The 18,030-nt window shown below is 47.7% G+C and overlaps 1 protein-coding gene and 1 long non-coding RNA gene across 5 annotated transcripts in view; one reads left to right on the top strand and one right to left on the bottom strand.

Annotated features, from left to right (window-relative positions):
- The window catches only part of LOC132327991 (uncharacterized), a 23,092-nt gene extending 11,810 nt beyond the window's left edge, over window positions 1–11,282 (top strand). The window contains exon 3 of the long non-coding RNA XR_009486666.1: window positions 11,060–11,282. This is a non-coding gene — a long non-coding RNA (uncharacterized LOC132327991). The remainder of the gene's footprint in view (window positions 1–11,059) is intronic.
- ATP8B1 (ATPase phospholipid transporting 8B1) overlaps window positions 1–18,030 on the bottom strand; it is a 21,833-nt gene extending 3,803 nt beyond the window's left edge. The window contains exons 1-25 of one of the 4 annotated variants that reach the window (XM_059847739.1): window positions 17,918–18,030; window positions 17,482–17,653; window positions 15,631–15,734; window positions 15,281–15,363; window positions 9,386–9,578; window positions 7,248–7,345; window positions 6,848–6,961; window positions 6,256–6,354; window positions 6,101–6,162; window positions 5,592–5,664; window positions 5,414–5,484; window positions 4,981–5,063; window positions 4,669–4,827; window positions 4,415–4,503; window positions 3,949–4,139; window positions 3,657–3,865; window positions 3,183–3,226; window positions 2,869–3,025; window positions 2,112–2,300; window positions 1,776–1,888; window positions 1,380–1,544; window positions 1,173–1,284; window positions 897–972; window positions 653–785; window positions 151–436 (exon numbers count right to left, since the gene is read on the bottom strand). In XM_059847739.1, coding sequence (XP_059703722.1) covers window positions 151–436; window positions 653–785; window positions 897–972; window positions 1,173–1,284; window positions 1,380–1,544; window positions 1,776–1,888; window positions 2,112–2,300; window positions 2,869–3,025; window positions 3,183–3,226; window positions 3,657–3,865; window positions 3,949–4,139; window positions 4,415–4,503; window positions 4,669–4,827; window positions 4,981–5,063; window positions 5,414–5,484; window positions 5,592–5,664; window positions 6,101–6,162; window positions 6,256–6,354; window positions 6,848–6,961; window positions 7,248–7,345; window positions 9,386–9,566 — 2,704 coding nt within the window. In that variant the 5' untranslated portion in view covers window positions 9,567–9,578; window positions 15,281–15,363; window positions 15,631–15,734; window positions 17,482–17,653; window positions 17,918–18,030. Of the gene's footprint in view, window positions 1–150; window positions 437–652; window positions 786–896; window positions 973–1,172; window positions 1,285–1,379; window positions 1,545–1,775; window positions 1,889–2,111; window positions 2,301–2,868; window positions 3,026–3,182; window positions 3,227–3,656; window positions 3,866–3,948; window positions 4,140–4,414; window positions 4,504–4,668; window positions 4,828–4,980; window positions 5,064–5,413; window positions 5,485–5,591; window positions 5,665–6,100; window positions 6,163–6,255; window positions 6,355–6,847; window positions 6,962–7,247; window positions 7,346–9,385; window positions 9,579–12,195; window positions 12,332–15,280; window positions 15,364–15,630; window positions 15,735–17,481; window positions 17,654–17,917 lie in introns of all 4 variants that reach the window. The other 3 variants (XM_059847740.1, XM_059847738.1, XM_059847741.1) reach the window with 3 other exon arrangements.

The raw sequence follows: 18,030 nt of genomic DNA, 5'->3' as shown, positions 1-18,030 counted from the left end.
GCTTCCTCAGAAAGGGAAACAGGCACAGAAGCTAAAAGGCCCACGGCAGCAAAGCAGATGGAAGAGTCTTCTGACAGAGAGGGACAGTGGAGAGACCGCAGGAGCAGGCCAGAGATCTGTCCTAGCAGGAGAGCTTGACAGCTGCCTTACTTTTGATCATGTTCACATCATTGGCCCCGTCCCCGATGGCCAGGGTGATGGCCTTCTTGTACTTCTTCACCAGCTCCACCACCATGGCCTTCTGCTTGGGGGTCACACGGCAGCAGATCACAGCCCTGCACTCACAGGCCAGATCAACAAAGTTCTTCTGCTGCTGCTCCTTGTAGGCCTCTGCCCTTCTCCTTTTCTCAGTTTGTTTTTTCTTCTCTTCTGCTGTTCTGGGGAATTTCAGTTTAAGTTTCTTTTTCTTTTTTTTCTTCTCCAGCAGGATTTCATTCTGTGAAAAAAAAATTAAACTTACTATATTTTCTTCTGCACCATTTCCAGTCCTACTCCAGGCACTGCTTAACAACACACCTGAGGTCATTATGCTCCCAGCATCCATTTCTGGCATGCTCGAGCAGACAAAGGAACAGAGCCCTCCGTGAGAGACACTGTAGGCTGGTGGTGCCCCAAAATCCCAAGCACTCGGGAGAACAGCCTTTGTACATACCAGCCAGGAGCCAGTGATGATTAGAGCCCGGTCTCTGCTGCCCTGGAAGAATGGCTCGTTCATTCTGAGAGAGGAGTGTGGACTGGATCCAGCACTGTTCCTCTGGTTTTCCAGCCTCGTTTGAAGGAGAGCACTGGAAAGAGAGGGAAAAACGGTACTGAAATGTCAAGGATAAACTTCAAGCTAGGTCAGTCAGTCCCAGACTGAAAATCCTGAAAACTAATTCCTCTGTGTTTTCACTTGCCTGGTATCTTCTCCATAGCAGATGGCCGTTTCCTCTGTTAAGAGTTCACAAGAAAATCCAATATTTTCAGCAGTTTCTACAAAAAAATTAAGAGAGGGAAGTATTTACTGAAAGTACTGCCACAAGTAATTGTTAGGAGCAGCCAGAAGCACCACAAGTTCTCTTAAGTAATTTCTGATTTACATTTCAGTATGAGAATTCCCTTTCAATGCCACAGTACAGATGAACAGGAGAACATCCTCCTGTTTTTAGCTGTTTGGCTGTAAGCAACCCCACCTTTTTTATCGCCAGTAAGCACCCAGATTTTAATGTCTGCTTTGGAGAGTCTGGAGATAGTTTCTGGAACTCCATCCTGTAGTTTGTCTTCAATAGCTGTTGCACCTAGCAGCTGGAAGGCATTTGAAATGCAGGTGGTTAGTAGCATTGAAACATGTTTCTTTTAATAGAAGAATTTAAATGTACTAAAAATGTACAGCTCCTTACAATCAAGTTTTTTTCTATTTCCTCATACACTTTGTCCAGAGCTTCATCCCGGTGACTTGTAGCTAAACTGGCCTCCACAAACTTTTTATTCCACACTTCAAATTCATCCTGGCTTATGTCTCTATAGCACAGGCAGAGTGTCCTGAGAGTTTCATTTGCAAAGACCTGAAAAATAATTAAAACCACACATATCCACAAAAGAAAACTCTTCATTTGCAATCCAAACATGAGGCTAAGAACATGAGCATTTGACAAGTTTGACAGAACAAGTCCAACTTCCAGAACCAATTGCAGGTTTCCATTTGTCTTAATAGCTTAGGAAAAGGAAATTAGTAACACTATTGTCAGAAAGAAACAATTTTTGTTTTAAAAAGAGCATACAAAATACAAACATACATCAAGTGCCTCTTCTGTGGCTTCTCTCTTGAGGTTCCTGGGGTGCAGCCGCTCGTAAATCACTGTGTCAGCCCCTTTGCAATACAGCCTGATGGTGCCATCGGACTCTCTTACTGCAGAGGGAAACAGCAGAGGTGGCACCCTTACATCAAGGAACCATTTCAGATTGGATTTTTCAGCCCACTGCCACGTACCAAAGGACAAGGTGGCGTTTCTTCTTCAGTGGGCTCAAACGCGCCCCAGGACTGGCAATTCTTGACCCCAGCTTCCTTTGCACATCCCTTTTCACCCCTAAACAAGTGACCTTCTCACGCAGGCCGGTGGCAATCAGCTTACCAATGACAGACATCCTCTTCCTGTCGCTGTTGAAATCCAGGATGGCCAGGACATCGTAGGTCCTCTCGACGCCCATCTCACTGATGGTGATGGTGTTCTGTGTTCGGGAGAGGAACACGTACCCGAAGTTCCGGGCGGCCGTCACCAGGGCCCCCTCGTCCGGGGAAGCTGCCTGGTAGTGGAGCTGACCTGTAGGATTGCAGCCAGCATCCAGCTGAGGGTGCAGCTGGACACTGCTGCAGCACCTGCCAGCAGGGCACACCGAGAGCAGGGACCACGACCCCCCAGTCTGTTACACGTACTTCCCAAACAGGATCGGTCCTCAGCCTGCTTCCTTTCCCATACTCCACGGTTTCTACCTCAACATCCTAATTTCTCAATCCACTCATTTAAACATTTTCAAAAGAAGCTCCAAAAGACAAATCCTTGGCCAGAGACACCAATACAATGAGTGGAAACAACCCCAAAAACATTAGAACAAGAAAGGACAGGACGCTGTTGGTTTCATGGAGATTTCACAAATATGGGAGTAAAGCAATATTCATATTCCATGCTGTAATTGAATCTTCCAACTCGTGAATTCACGAATTCAATAGCTGATCATCTCTACATTTAGATTTGTTTAATTTAAAAGGGCAGCCTAACACTCCTCCCTTATGGTATCAGCATTAGTTGCAGATGTCTCCCTTGTGGAATGGATTTGAATTATTGTTTTCTGCTACACAAGGAAAACAAACTAAGCAAAAGCCACACTCACCATCAGAAGTGTCAGCCATGACTGTGTGACAAATAGCAAGCAGAAAAAAGAACTTCTGGATTTCTGGCTCCTTTCCAGCCTTTATTTGCTCTATCAGATAGTGATCATAGAATAAGAACTTTCCATCTGCGTACACATTCCAGCTGAAATCAACTTGCTGCTTAGACAACAGGGGAAGAGAGTCTGAGTCACCAAGGTGCCGTTGCTTTGTGCCCACCCGCACCTCTCCGTCCCACGGATGGGACACTGCGGTGGCTGGGATGGACCTGGGATGGACCTGGGATGGACCTGGGATGGACCTGGGATGGACCTACCTCTGCGTGGCTCTGGAGCTGCCCTGCTGCATCCCGGCAGTCCCCTGCAAGGCAAGCACCCACACTCAGGGGCACCAGGCACAACAAAGCTTTTACAGCCCACCACAAAGTAAAACAGATCTACAACGTGTACTGCCCTGCTGCTGGAAGGAAAGGAATAGGACAAACTGCTGCTCACACTAAAATTTCCTTGTCTGTTTCTTGGCTTTGCCCCCAAAGCATTTCTAGTGAAAGTAAATTTGTACAAAAAATTGTGCAAATTACCAATTTTCAGTTTTTCTGAAAGCTGAGATGTTCCCACTAAAGTTCCTTAATTTCCAGTTTGTAAGTGGGAAAACCCCAACAGCTCAGCCCTATGCTTTACCCAGTGCTAGGTCTAAATTGTGGAAGTTCAGCTGGAACTAAGAGAAGTCGTATGTACCTGACCTCCAACAGGTATTAAAATTCCTCCTCCTCCTCCTTTGCACAACTTACCGTATCTTTGCCCATTTATGCAACACTTTTTAAAGGTCATGATGTTCTGTGTGAGGGTTCCAGTCTTGTCAGAGAAGATGTACTGGATTTGCCCCAGCTGCTCGTTCAGCGTGGTGGTTCTGGCCTTGGCAGCCGTGTCCTTCTCGGGGTAGTACATCTGCAGGTCCCAGTTGATGAAATAGCTTTGGCCAAAGCGAATCACTTCCACACTGAACGAAGGAGAAGGAAGGTTCTCACTCCCAGCTGCAGCTCCCATTTCCACCCAATGACACCTCCTCAGGCACTGCCCTACCTCACGTAGAGGGAGATGGGCACCATGGTGTTGAGGACAATGATGTATCCCCAGAAGTTGAGGAAGCCCCGGTAGGCAGGGCTGGAGTCCTGTCCATCGTAGAGGTACCAGGAGGAGTTGCCAATCTGCTGCTCCCAGTAGGTGTGTCCGATGGCCAGCCCCGCCGACAGCAGGATAAGGACCATGATGATCTGCAGGGCACAGAGAGGCCTCTCACACTTCAGGAACATCTGCTCGACTTAAATCCCAAATCCCCATGTTCCTAACAGAATACGACAGGTATTTGGGAGGAGAAATGGAGCAAACACTTCCCACAAAGGCACCTTTCAGATTTCTTCCTACTCCATCCCAGCTCAGCAGGCCAGAAAAAAGTCAAAACATATTTATTACATACACACAGGAAGAAGCTGCCTAACTTCACATTCACTATTCACTTAAAATCTGAACTTTAAAAAATAAGGCTTACAGTATAAACCATGTAGTTCATAAGGGAGTCAATTTTTGTCCTTTTAAATCTTGTCTTTCCGCTGTTTTTCATTATTTTTGTGTCAGCGCCTAAAAATAAAGAGTGAAAAATTTAAAAAGGGAAAGATAGGATAAGCAAACACATGTCAGTTTTACAGTTTTACCAAACTGGGACATGAAATACAGTTGGTGTCTATAGGATGAAGATTCTTTTTCACTCTACAGGTGTGCTTTTAGTGGGGTAATATTACACACCTGCAAATATGACCATTCCATGGCAGAAGTCCGTGTTCCTGATCTTACAGCCACGCAACAAAATCTTATCAGCATCCAGGGAATAACTTGAGTTTCTCCAGGATAGTGTTCCTGTAAACTTATCCAGTCGGTTATTGGGCTCTTCACATTCAACCAGACCTAGACAATTTGGAGGAGAATGTGTTTAATGTACAAGTTAAATCCAAATGCATTGACTTGTACCCACCATCAAAGCAGCTTTGCTTTACTTTTATTGACTTGCAAACGATTTGAGCTAGGTTCTGTCAGGGTTAGGTGTAGAACTGTACCAACCATCAAAGTCTGCCAGGGCACTTTCTTCCTGAAGGTGTCTGTGTGTCACCTCTAGGGCCATTTTGAATTTTAAGTTAGTTTCGCTAAGAAGAAAAGATAAAAAGGTGATTTTATTAAAACCGTGGATACAGGAGAGAAGTTTAAACACAATTAAATTAAGGTACCACTACTTGTCTGGGCAATCTATTCTAAAAAAATAAAAAATAAATCCATGTCCTTCCCCCTTTCTCCTGATGTCACATTCTCCAACACTTTTGACGTGTGTCTGTAGCACACCAGTGGACAAGTTTTAATGATTCTCAAATTGTGGCAGTCAGCAGCTGGATACAGTTCCCCAGGTGTGGCTTAACAAGCAGACTCTAACATACACAATCCTTGCTCTTTTCCTACTCAGCCCAAATTAACTCCAAGACAGCTTTAAGTAGAACCTTACCCATCCAGTTCAGCTGTCTCCACATAGCACAGACTGTTTGGTTCTGAGCTGGACAGCAGCAAGATATCAGCCTAGAAAACAAATAAATAGACATCAAATAAAGCCAGGTACAAATTCCTGCAGAGCTCTCTTGAAACATAAAACAAATGTATCTGAAGCAGGAACAAAAGGAACTTACAGGAACAAAAGTATTTTTCTTCAGACGAACGACATCACCAACTTTAATATCTTTCCATTTAGTGGCTTTGAACCTAATACCAAAGATAGTTTAATAATTATTGCTTTTAATCTAGAACACAATCCACTCTATAAATCTTATAATACTGAACTTTTCTTAGGAAAAAAAATGACCTTTTGGTGTGCTGTGGGTTTGCTTCTCAGACACTGCAATTTAGCTGAGGGTCTACAGCTCAGAAGCCAACCTAACTTCTTCTCTTCCCACTTCACCTAGTTATGAATTTCTGTCCTACTCTCCAAAGAAGGTGCTCTTAGCATAGATTTAGTCCTGGAGAATTAACTTTAAATTACTCCTTTAAGCAATTCTCTTCCAGCTTCAGCTAGGTTTTCAGACAGGCAGTAGAGAATAGAGCTGAGCCTTTCCTGTCATCTACAGCCTCAGATCTGTGGCAAAGCTTAGCCACAGGGACACGATCATCCCTTAGAGAGCTCAGAGGGGAACACACAAACCTTCCATCCTTGATGACATCACATGTCCTGTTATTGACCTCGTTGTCCATCCTGTGACGAGCCTGAAAGTGGAGCAAACAATGTACTGCCTGCCCTGTGTCACAACGGGAGACATCAGCTGGGAGGTTTTTGTATTACCAGAACATGGTTCTTACAATGTCATCCAACAGGTCTTTGACTGCAGTTATTCCCAGCACCAAGAGCAAGGGCACCAGAGTTGTGTACCATGACAGGGTACTTATTTGAGGAATCGACTACAAAAGACCAATAAAATCAGGTCAGTACAGGATCATCAATCAAATTTAAATCAGAGATATTTCATAGTGACCTGACTAGAAAATAAAACCACATCAGAGAGAATTTTAAGTCAGGTTGTGAAAATGAACAAAAGTCTGTGGGAAGAGTTTGGCTGTTACACTACTCAGGAATCAGCTTCCCTTTAACAATTGCACTGGATCATATAGTCTGGTGGTGCTTCTGATTGATGAGATGAACTCAAGAATCATCTTTTCCTCATGAAATTCATAAGCTCTGCAATGAGTTCATTCTAATTCTGTGCAACTAGCTCATCCCAGAAGCCTGCCATAGCTCATCCAGATTTGCTGCAGGTTTCTGTTATGATGGGCTTGGTCTCTGCAGCAGTTCAGATAGTGCCCCTCAGTTCCCTGGCAGGACAGCACTGAATTGTGTCATAAATATTAGTGAGCTCAGATTCCCTTCACAGTGAGTACTCTCCATCTTGCTTACCTGCAATAGGAGAAGAACAAAGAAATAGAAGTTGGCTGCTCTCTTGAACTGTTCAAACAGATTCAGAGGTAGAAAAGTGATGGGGTTGTACTTGTACGTCTTAATTGCATTTCCCTGTGGGAGAAACCCAAACATCAGTCACACAGCAGAGCTTCTCCTTCCAACACAAATGTATAGTGCATATTTTTAAGTTCTCAATTCTTTATCTCACCTTAAACATGTCTCTTGATTTTCCATTCCAATACACCAACCCAGTTATTCTTCCCCCCCACTGTGATGGAAACACCGAGGAATTGTGAACGTGGCTTTTACACCACTCACCAGCCACTCCAAAGATCTTCTCGGGATTAAGGAAGCATTCACCAGACAATTAGCAGCTCATCGGGATAAGACAACTTACCGCATATTTGCTTTTCTTGAAGCACAGGAAGATTGTTCTCTTGAAGCCCGGCTGGTCGTAGAAAGGCTGGTCGTTCGCTTTAACTTGCCAACTGCAGTCTGGAAGGGACAAAAAGAGTCCAAAAGTGTTACAAACATGAGGGAACAAATCTGCCACTTTCGGGTTTTCTCTCAAATCCATATTTTAAAGGTACTTGCTACTGAAACAAGGCTGGTACCTGCTTTATAACACATATCCTTAAAGAAACCTTCTCAAGGCATTTCCAGGCTGTTTGTCTTTATTAGCAATTCAAGTACATTCAGAGGTAGGGAGAAGGGTTGCTTAACATTTGAAAGTTCTGTGGGACACCTGCAGAGTGCAACATTTATTCATGCTAAATTCCCTTCTCTCCCCTCTTCTGGTTTGCCTCTGTGAATGCTAAGAACTCCAGCCCGGGTATGAGTCTTGCTGGAAATGAAGAGGTCAGTTCACCTATCGAAGGCAATTAACTGATTTAACCACACTGTGCCATGCTCTTCAGTCACACCCATTAAAAATACAAATCTGAAGCGCTCATTTTATTTCTTCAGCCACCAGTTTTGTTCGATTGTGAGAAAACTCAGGAACAGGAGTTGCATCCATCACCATTTTCTGTGCCCGCAGCTCCCATTGGCTCAGCCTGCAGCACAGACACCCTGTGCCCTCAGCCACGCACCCGGGCCCTGCCCATAACCCAGGAACTCCTGCCCAACTCTGCCTGCCTGGGAAGGATGACGCAGGCAGGATTTGGAAATGCAGCTCTCCTGACTCACCGGCCAAGCATCTCCCCTCTCCTGCAGCCCACAGGGATTGTCCCTAATGGCTGCTCTTCCTGGTTTCATGAGATCCTCTTCACCATGGACAGGGTGAAACTCCCGGCGGCAGAGGCGTGGGCACGGCTGTGACTAACACTTCAAAACCCAAATCCAACGGCAAAGGTTTTTTTTTCCCACCCACCATAGAGCAAATTCCACACTGACATATCTGGACTTTTCCTGTGACTACACAACTTTCATTTCCAGCACCTTGGTTACAAGCCCAGAAGATAACAGAGAAATATTTATCTCGAGGAAGCATGTTTTGAGTTAATTAGAAAGTTACTAAGTTTGTCAAAAAGACAGGGCATAAAGAAAAACATGAAGTCTATATAAACTTTTCTTTAACACATTCCAAAAACATTGCAGTGTTGATAAAACTGATCAAAAACTGACAAATTAGGTCTGAGGTAAAACCTGCAGGAAGGAAGCTCCTCAAAATTGAAGTGTGGTACTAACACCTAATATTTGGCAAGCTGCTTTGGTAATTCTTCAGCTTTAAAGGATGTCATCATAAAAAAAAGTCTTAAACTAAACATGTGACGGATGCTTGTAAAATGACAACACATAACAGGTGGTTATGAAAGGAGTGCTGATCAACTGTTCCCACACAAACAGGAAAAAATCTGTATAAATTACAAAGGCTCTGGTTACATTGAAAAGACTCGCGTTGCAGCATGAGAAAGGGAATTTAGGGGAGCTACAGATGTTTCTTGGGTAGAGGTACAGAGCAGGGATGCCAGAAAGGCTCCACTGGCAGCAGCCACAGGCTGTACCTGCTGGTTCCTTTGAACTCCTCCTACTCACCTTTTACCTTTTAGGAAACTCACGAGGCTATAAAATGAGCAGTGAGGTGGAAATCTGCTCTGCACATGCAGAAATCCAGGGAAAACACTGAGCACAGAGAAATGTTTATGCTGGAGCCCATTTCCAGAGGACTGGGAAACCAGACTGAAGGTCTGTCTGAACGGCTCCCAGAGCACAGGCCATGTACATCCAGGGCCTGCCTTAATTAACAGGAGGTCACCACACAGCTCATTATCTTTGCGCAAGGAGCGGTGGCACAGAACTGGGCTGCAGGTTGGAATGAAGCTGAGTTTCATTCTGACATTTGTTAAACTGAACTGCCATCCATTTACTCCTCCAGAGTCAGATAAGCCCTTCCAAACCTTAGCCAGCACATAAACACAGAAGTCCCATCGTTCCCTGAAGCTCGGCCTCTGCATCCAGCATCGTGCCCTGCCCAAAGCAGGGCCATGGTGCTGTTACCTTTTCTGCCAGGCTCTTGGGTCAAGGTGCTGTTACCTTTTTTGCCAGGCTCTCTGCTCTCCTCGGTGTCCCTGCTGGTTTGCTTGGGTCCCTGCTGAGCCCCGGGCTGCCGACCGTCCAGCTCGTCCTCCGTTTCGTCGTCGCTGTACGGCACCACCTCATCGTTGGGCTGGGAATCCTCCTCGAAGGTGGTCTCTGAATCCCTTTCTGAGATCATGCTGCTAGCACCCTGCCAGCATGTTGGACAAGTTAGGGACAGGAGCTCACGTAACAAGTGCTGGATACCACATCTCCAGTTTTACTCTGCTGGTGCTGGTCACCAAACCCCACATCTGAAACCCCAGAACAGCACAGGGCACGGGCTTGGTTTTCCAGCCCTGAGCAGGATCAGGGGGCAGCCCTTGTCCCAGACAGCCCTTCATTACTGTTCTGCTACGTGTAATTACACACCGGAGCCCAGGAACACCGTGTGCTCCTGACACAGGAACTGGGGAGTGCACAAACACGTCTCCCAGTGGCCATGGCATCATGCCCTGAGGAGCCACCAGAGCTGGAGCCCTGCTTGGCCACAGTGGGACACAGAACCGGGCACGGAGCACCAGGTCAGACATCCAGGGCTCGGGTCACACAGCTGATCCTCCATGCCCGCCTGCCCAGCCTCACCCAGCCCAGCCCCGCTTCCCCTCTCTTCCCATGGCTGAACATCAGTGTTTGCCACTGCAAGATCCCACATCTCGCTGTCCAAACACCCGAGGACACCAGGGGATGCATTTTTGCACAGCCCTGAGCTGTATCAGAGGAGGGATGAGCTGAGCTGTGGCCATGCCCATGTGCCCTTCAGCTGTGCCTAGACTCTGGATGCCTCCAGCCATCACTGGCTGTGATCCTGATCCTGAACTGCACATCAATTCCCAGCTTGCCCCCTGAGCTGCCTCACCACCATGGCATTGCCTTTGCTAACAAACTCAGCAACCAGCAGGGCTGGCACCAAACCTCAGCTTCTGGTTTTGCAAATCGGAATTGTCTCCCCTCCCTAATATCTGCTAGAAGAGCGAGATAAATTTTCCATGAGCACAGGCTGTGCTACTCGAGTGGCAGGCTGCTGGCAGGGAGCCCAAGGCAGGCCACGTTCCCGAGCCACAGAGCTGCAGGGCCCGCCCAGCACAGACTGGCAGCCCACAAAACACAACAAATCCACCAGGCTGAGTGCACAGGAATCCACACAACTCTTCCCAAGACCCACTCGAGCTGTTGGAGGCTTCTCCCTGATGGAATTACCCAGCTGGTCACTAACACAGGTGTAGAACCTGAGACTTCTGTGACAGATCACATTTTCCTAAATACCCTTGGAGTTAGGAAATACACTTCAAGCTCCAATTCAGGCCCCTGAATACCTCACTGTGATATTCTGCTTTATTTCTCCTCTTTTCCGTGCTTTAATTCTTTCTGTCCTGCTAACACCTCTCGTGGGGACTGCTGGGGGGAACAGGTTCCTCCCACACACAGTCCCTAGAACACAAAATGTCACCAGATCTTTGACTGGCTCTCATCTACAACAACTGAAACAAGCTCATATCTCTGGCACACAGAGATTCAGCTGTTAGTCTATTAAATTTTACTGATTAACTGCTTAATGATTAATGAACTAATTAGTCACGCGAAGGGGTAGATGAGATGTCAAAATCATGCTGCTTTTGTTCTCCATTACAGATGTGTGCCTGCATGGCAATTCCTACAATGCCACCGGCAGCAGCCTGGGAACAGAGCCCGCCAAAGTGAGCTGGGGTAAGGTTAAATTAACTGCAGTCACTTTCCCTCCTCAGAGAACTAAACTGCCCTGCAAAACCTCGTTAAGAGAGGAGATCTCATTAAGTGCTACCCTGTAGGCAGCACAAGTGCTCTGTGCTGCGGGCACACCATTAGCATGCTGCAGGAGGCAAGGGAATTGTGCCCGGGGCTGGCCGGGAGCCTGCGGAAAAGCTCCCGCAGTTGGGAGAGAGATGAGAGCTGCTGGGGGAGCCGGGGCAAAGGAGTCCTCCCCTGACAGGCCGACAAATTGCTTTAGAGTTAAGTTTCTTGACACCTGGTCTGGAAGAAAAGGGCTGGCTGGGACGGCAGAGCCGTGTCAGAAGTTCAGAGGAAGGTGGGGAGGGATCACGACGTGAAAGGGGAGATGGGAGGAACCGACAGCATGGAGCAGCAGAGATGCCAGCTAAGCCCGAGGCAGCAGGTAAGAGAGGGGAGCACACACCCAGCAGAACCTGGATGCAGGAAGCACCCAGCAGAAACTCAAGGGGAACAAACATAGCAAGAAGAGAGAGGCCACTACTGCTTTTGGTCACTGTTCTGAGCACTGTGGAAACAGTTCCTGGGGGGCCTGAGATGGAACAACACGGTTGTTAAATACTGCTTGACCAAATACTCCGAGAACACTTTAAAAAGCTGGTTCTTGGCTGCACAGCCCTCATTTTCTAGTTCCTGACTTGACAACAGGGGCTTTCACACTGATTCAGACCAGTTTCAGATCAGAAAACCTTACATTAACCGCTTCAGTCTAGAGGAAGTGTCAGCTCCCACTGCCTGGGTGGGTGGGGAGCAGTGCCCAGCTCCCAGTTTTGCCTTCCAGCCTGGAAAATCCTGCTGATCCAACAGCAGGATGGATGTATGGGGAGATAAAGGAGATCAAAACAGTATTAAGCACAGGTTTAAGTATACCTGATCCACTTTATTTACTAAAATGGCAAATTCCACAGTGCTTCAGTAACTCAGCTTTTGTGTCTACATCTGCCTCAGGGCTAGCACCAGATAATAGGGAATAAATTAAACCTTGTAAAAACTCCACTTACTGCATTGGTTTCAAGGCAGTAAACAACAACCCAAAGCAATCTTATTCTGAATTCTTCTCTGGAGAGTCACTGCCCATGACACTGCTACAAGAACCTGGGGTGACTTCTTGCAAATTGGGTCATCACTCAAAGTGCCCTGAAAGTTAAGGACTCCATCTAGAACAAGGGACGTGTATAGTAAAAGGATTAAAATGCCACTAAAGCTGTTATTTTCTGTTTATTATGGATATAAAAACCCACCAGACTCACCATTACACACCTGCAGGCCACCACAGCCTGTGCACAGCCCACACCCTGCGTGTTCCTGTCCTTGGCACCATATTCTGCACTACCTCACACACTCTGGCAGTGCCAAGCTCAACAGCTGCTCAAACCTGGCCACGCAACAAGATCAGTATTTTAAGCAAGAATCATAAAGCAAACTCAGATAGTACAAAAAGTAACTCAGAGACCCTTCTGAACTGCTTCAGGTCTCTGGAGTTTAAATAGCACAAAACAGCTACAGCAAGATGTTCCACTGATTTAACATTTAAAAAAGCACTTAAATGCAAAGCCTGAGCTTCAGAGACGTAAGATTTATTTCTTTACTAGGTGTTACTGGAGCATCCAGCATTGCAAAACAAAACCTGCTTACTGGGGCTGAATACAAACTCCCCAAACTGCAGCAGAAGGCCATGTCTGACACCAGCCTCTGGGGTGGGGTTCCCACAAGGACCTGCTGGCAGATGTATGATCACACCAATTACATTTTCCCTAAGAGACAGCAGAATTATTCTGCCATCCTCAGCTGCCCCACACTGCTCACCTTGCCAGTAACAGAGAGTCAGAGCCAAAATGGGAACATGGACAAAGAGCCTGGTAGGGAACAGCACCCAAGAGGGCACTCTGGGGCTGCCACCCTGGAGAGCACCCACAGGAGAAATCAGAGCCCACAGAGCACCTGCATGGCTCCACCAGAGCAGACACCTGTGTTCGAGGGGCTCGAGTCATTCCCAGCTCATACCCGGCCAGGTTTCAGACTCATCTTTGATCCATGGGCACAGGACTAAGGGATGGCTGTAACTGCACTTGAAATCTGAAATTTGGAATTGCAAAGACAGCCCAGCATCCACTCTCAGGTCATGATCCACCCTCAGCCCAATAATGACCCAACTGGTACCAGTTAATGCTCCTCAAGTTATTTTTAACACCCCCAAAGCATGGCCAGAAGCCAAGGCTTCAAACAGCAGGATATTGCATTTCTGCTCTCCCCTCAGGGATCCCAGCCTAAGGCTTTGGCAGAGTATGGGCCTTCATTAAAAATGTGTTCAGCAACTCCTCTCCCTGGAACCAGAGCTGCTACAGGGAAACCAGCAAATCATCAACTGCTTCCAATAGATGAGATGGATCACTGATTACTCACAGCAGATGTGAAATGTGACTGGTAGCAAGTGCTTGGACAGGCAGATAGACAGGTTTTCTGAAAAGCTAAAACCTTCCAGGTAATCTTTATGACATTTTGAGAGGAAAAGAAAACAGCAGCTAGAATAGCATGAGTCAGCACAAATGGGCCAAGGAAATAACCTTCACTGCAAACAGTACTAACTTCAGGTAGATTGCCATGTAAATTACATGCTTAAAGCTGATCAATTTATCGATCTACTTCACACACAACAGCTCCAGTTACTTCCTTGAATGACTGCCTTACAGTAATTGAACACACAAAAATGCTATCTTGAAGGGAATGATTTCCCTCAGTCATTTGTTCTCAAACACACTGGCTGTCCCATGCACCCTAAGAAAGGTAAAGCCCAGCTGCTGGGATGCCCCAGAGCAAGGTGAGCTCAGGAGTTTAGTGTATTTTGAGCCAGCTGAGGCTGAGAGTGTAGGGTAATGAAACCCAGCTCCTGACCCTACACAGCTTCCCTGCCCTGTGACCCTGGAAACAGCTCCCACTGGAGCCTGCCAATACGTGGTGACTCAGAACCACCCCAAAAGGGTAAAATCAGAGGGATTCCAGTATGGCTGCAGATAAATGCTCTGGGGAAGTGATGCACCCACACAACTCAGGAGAGCACAACGTGTCATACCCGAGATCTGCACACAAGAGAAGCACCAAGGAGCCCAGCTCTCCCTGCAAGGTGAGAAGTCCTTGGGGCTCCTGTTCTGCGAGTGGCAGGTCCCAGAGGAGTCAGCCTGGCTGCACCATCGAGTGCTGCTGGGCACCCAGCCCCTCATTTTACACACTTTTTACACATACCATTTTTAAATACTAGGTGTATCTATTTGATTCACAACAGTACCTTAACACAGGCACTTACCACTGCTCTGGAGGCTGTACAAACTCTGAGGAATAAGGACTAATTCCAGTTCCAAGAGACTTTTAAATTGCTATTGCATGCAGCCAACCTTGCAACACCCACAGATGTTTCCTTTGCAAGAAACCAACCCCGTCCCTCCTCCAATGCCCTAATAACCCCGATTACCTGCACCATCAGGAGGCAACCACCCCAGTAAAACTGTAACACTGGCACCACCAAGCTCTGAAAATCTAACTTTAAAAAGCTGCTGGTGCCAAACCAGGCTGCAGGGAGGTGACAGTTCCTCCCCTGAACACACTGCAGACCTGTTCAAGCAAGCTGAGACACCAAGACCCTGAAACCCCCTCGAGGGAGGAGAGAGGGTACAGTTCTGTGCTGCTGACAAATGTTCAAGTCCCATCTTGGGGAAAAAACTAAAATAGAAAGCAGAGGCTATTGTGTACTCCCCTGTGTAGCTACTTATTAAAACTTGTATGAAAATAAGTATGAAGGACTTTCCAATATAACTCCTTCATCCTGACGAGCCAACAGGATTTGACACAGGGAAGAGATTAACCAGACACCAAGAATTTAACAGAAAATCACTCCAAGCAAGAGACCCACAGCGTAGAGGCCAGCTGCCTGAGGTTACACAAAAAGGGCTGAAGATGGGCCACTGCAGAAACCAAATCATCATTTCCCCATTATCTGCCCTAGGATTTCTCATTAACAGATCTGCAGAGTTCTGTCATTTAAAGTCCAAGGCAAGACAAGCTATCTTTGCAGAAGATAAGAGGGTTAGTAACCTTTGCTCAAGCTGTAGGTTCCAGCCCTCTCTGAAGGGGTTTCAGTCTGCCTTTTAGAGGGTGTCACCTTGGTCTCGAGGTTCCTGTTATACAACAGCACATATTGAAGTTAATAGAGGGAAAAATAATTATTGTTGTGCACATCTAAACTGCATTGTTTGGAGTAGAAGATTTTTGGAACTTCATAGAGAGTTTTTTTTCCTAGCAATCACCATCACCATCAAAACCAGCAGGTATTTTTAACTGGACTAAATAAAGGTTACTTCCTGCTACCAAGACTAGAGATGCCATTAACACACCTCTTCTGGCAGCATCCACAACAGACACTGAAGCCATTTTCCTAAACTGACCTTTATCCAATGGAGTGTGTGACTGAAGCCCAGACTGCATCACAGATGCTGGCACCGGCCACTCACTGAGGATCCCCTGTGTTCGTCTTCCAATCAGGCTCCATCTGCAACGAAACAATGTAGAAAATGGTTTGTTGGCTGATTCCACCTTGTGTGCACACAATAACAAAAAACTATTCTGTAGAAAAATCGTGACATTTATTTGCCTTGCAAAATTTCTCAGGCTTTGTGTGGAGCCATTTGTCCTGTTACCCTAAGGTGTCTGGGCTCCGTGATAAACTTGTGGCTTGAGGTTGGTAGAGACCTTTTAAAGATATTAACACCCACACCATGTTTGTAAAGTCATTAGTACATCTTTCCTAGCACCATCGATTGTCAAATTGTCAAATGAAAAACACATTCCAAGTTTCCATCAGAACCCATGGGGAAAACCCAGCACACGTTCCAGAGGGACTCTGTAAGCTTGCCAAAAAGCAGGGCTGTCACAGAGCTAAGCACCTGCCTAGGAGGGCTCAGAGCATGGCTCTGGAATGAGAATGTGCCCTTCACCCCGACGAGCACAGAAACAGAGAGGTTAAGTGATTTGCCCAAGGCCATTGGGTAAGTCACTGACAGAGCCAGGGTTGGGTTTCAGAAGCTCCTGGCCAACGTCCTGCATTCAATTACAGCTGCACAAAGCAACTCATTTAAAAGAGGCCTGACAAAGCCCATGCCAGGAAGAACATCAAAACCCCTCGGATCTGAAACAAAAACAACCAGCCCCCTTTCCACATTTGAGAGCAGGCAGCGCTTCAAGCTCTCGGCCCTCAAACAACAGCCACACCAACAAGAGAGCAGAGAAATAAGTTCCAGCTCATTTTAAAATAACTTCAGTGCAAGTGCCTTTTGGAATTCACCATCCCAAGCTCCAAAGCAAAGGTCCAGAACATTCACATGCTGACTTTATGACAGAATTAAGGGAGAATAGTTTAGAAATTACTGAAAATAATCTCTACCATAGCTACAAGTTAACACAGAGACAAACAGAGGCCTGGGACAGGTACGAAAGCAACCAGACTCTAAGGTGACCGCCAGTGCAGAAGGTGACAAGGAAAACTTAAAACATGGCCAGATACTACTCGTCTTCTAAACCAGGCTTTGAGGACAACGACAAATCAAAACCCAGGACCAAACAGAAACCTGAGCAAGCCTGATCCAGCACAGACACTTACAGAGAGTAAATCCAGGGACCCACTCCAGCAGCAGCCACACAGGTGGGGATTGCTCAAGGGCCAGGCTGTCACCCCAAACCCAGCGGCCCCGCTCTCCACAGCCGAACAAACACCCCTCAGCCCGGAGAGCAGACACCCCACCCGGCTGTTACTCATCTCCAGCACGGTCCCTGCCAGAGCTCCCGTGCTGTTTGGCCTCTTGGGTTTCAAAGCGCTCCTGCTGACACCCGAGCCAGCGGGGAAATGCTCCAGAAGCTGCTCCATTCAGCACAGCTCCATCCCGACTCCGAGGAAGGGATGCTCCTTAAGCTATAGGCACGAGGCACGAGCTAACAAGACCAAGACACCGAATTTGTTTTGTTTTGTTTTCCAAGCAAGTCACTGACCTCAGAAGTAACTTGCCCAGTAATTTCTATTGCAGAATTACTGCTCCTTAATACAGAAACCTATTGCTGCTCTGATGACTGTATAAACACTGACTAATGAGTAATCACCCCGCAGCCCTGAAGGCTGTTCTCATCGTATATAGGTATGCGGGGGGGAAAAGCCGGGAGTGGGGCAACCAGCCCAAGGCCACGAGCTGGAGTCTGTGCCCGAGGGGCTCGGGGAGACCGGAGACAGCCGAGCTGCCTTAGCTCACCTTCCAGCAAACTCCTGCACTTTCTTTAAACTTCGGACCGGAGAGACTCTGCGCTAAGCTCGACCATCACCGGCCGCACACCTCGCGGGTGGGAGCGAGGGGGACGCTGATTCCCGCGCGGTTAAACCCTCCAAAACAACGCGTCGGGGTCCCGCTCCGAGCAGGGGATGTTCTGGGAACGAAAGAGAAAAGAAGGGAAGGCGCTCCGGGCGTGCCCGGGGTCAGCTCCGGCCCCAGCTGCGCGGCGGTGCGGGCCGGGACAGAGCCCGCCCGACCCCCGGCCCGCACCGAGCGCGGCACCCGCGGAGATGGAGCTGGGCGGCCCTGGCGGTGATGGATGCACCGCGCCCCCCGCGCCACCGGCACCGGCCCCGCAGCCCCGAGCCCCGCGGCCCCTCTCCGGCAGCTGGGCAGGAGCCCCCGGCCCCGGCCTCACCTGCGCCCGCGGGTTCCCGCTCGCTCAGCGCCTCCCGAGCCCGCCCCGGCTCCGCGGGAGCCGCCGCCAGACCGGCCGGACGGGTTCCCCCGGTTCTGCGGGCGGGGAGCAGG

The sequence above is a fragment of the Haemorhous mexicanus genome, chromosome 5, assembly GCF_027477595.1.
Source record: "Haemorhous mexicanus isolate bHaeMex1 chromosome 5, bHaeMex1.pri, whole genome shotgun sequence".
NCBI classification, from domain to species: domain Eukaryota; kingdom Metazoa; phylum Chordata; class Aves; order Passeriformes; family Fringillidae; genus Haemorhous; species Haemorhous mexicanus.
This window is presented reverse-complemented; position numbering and strand designations above follow the sequence as displayed.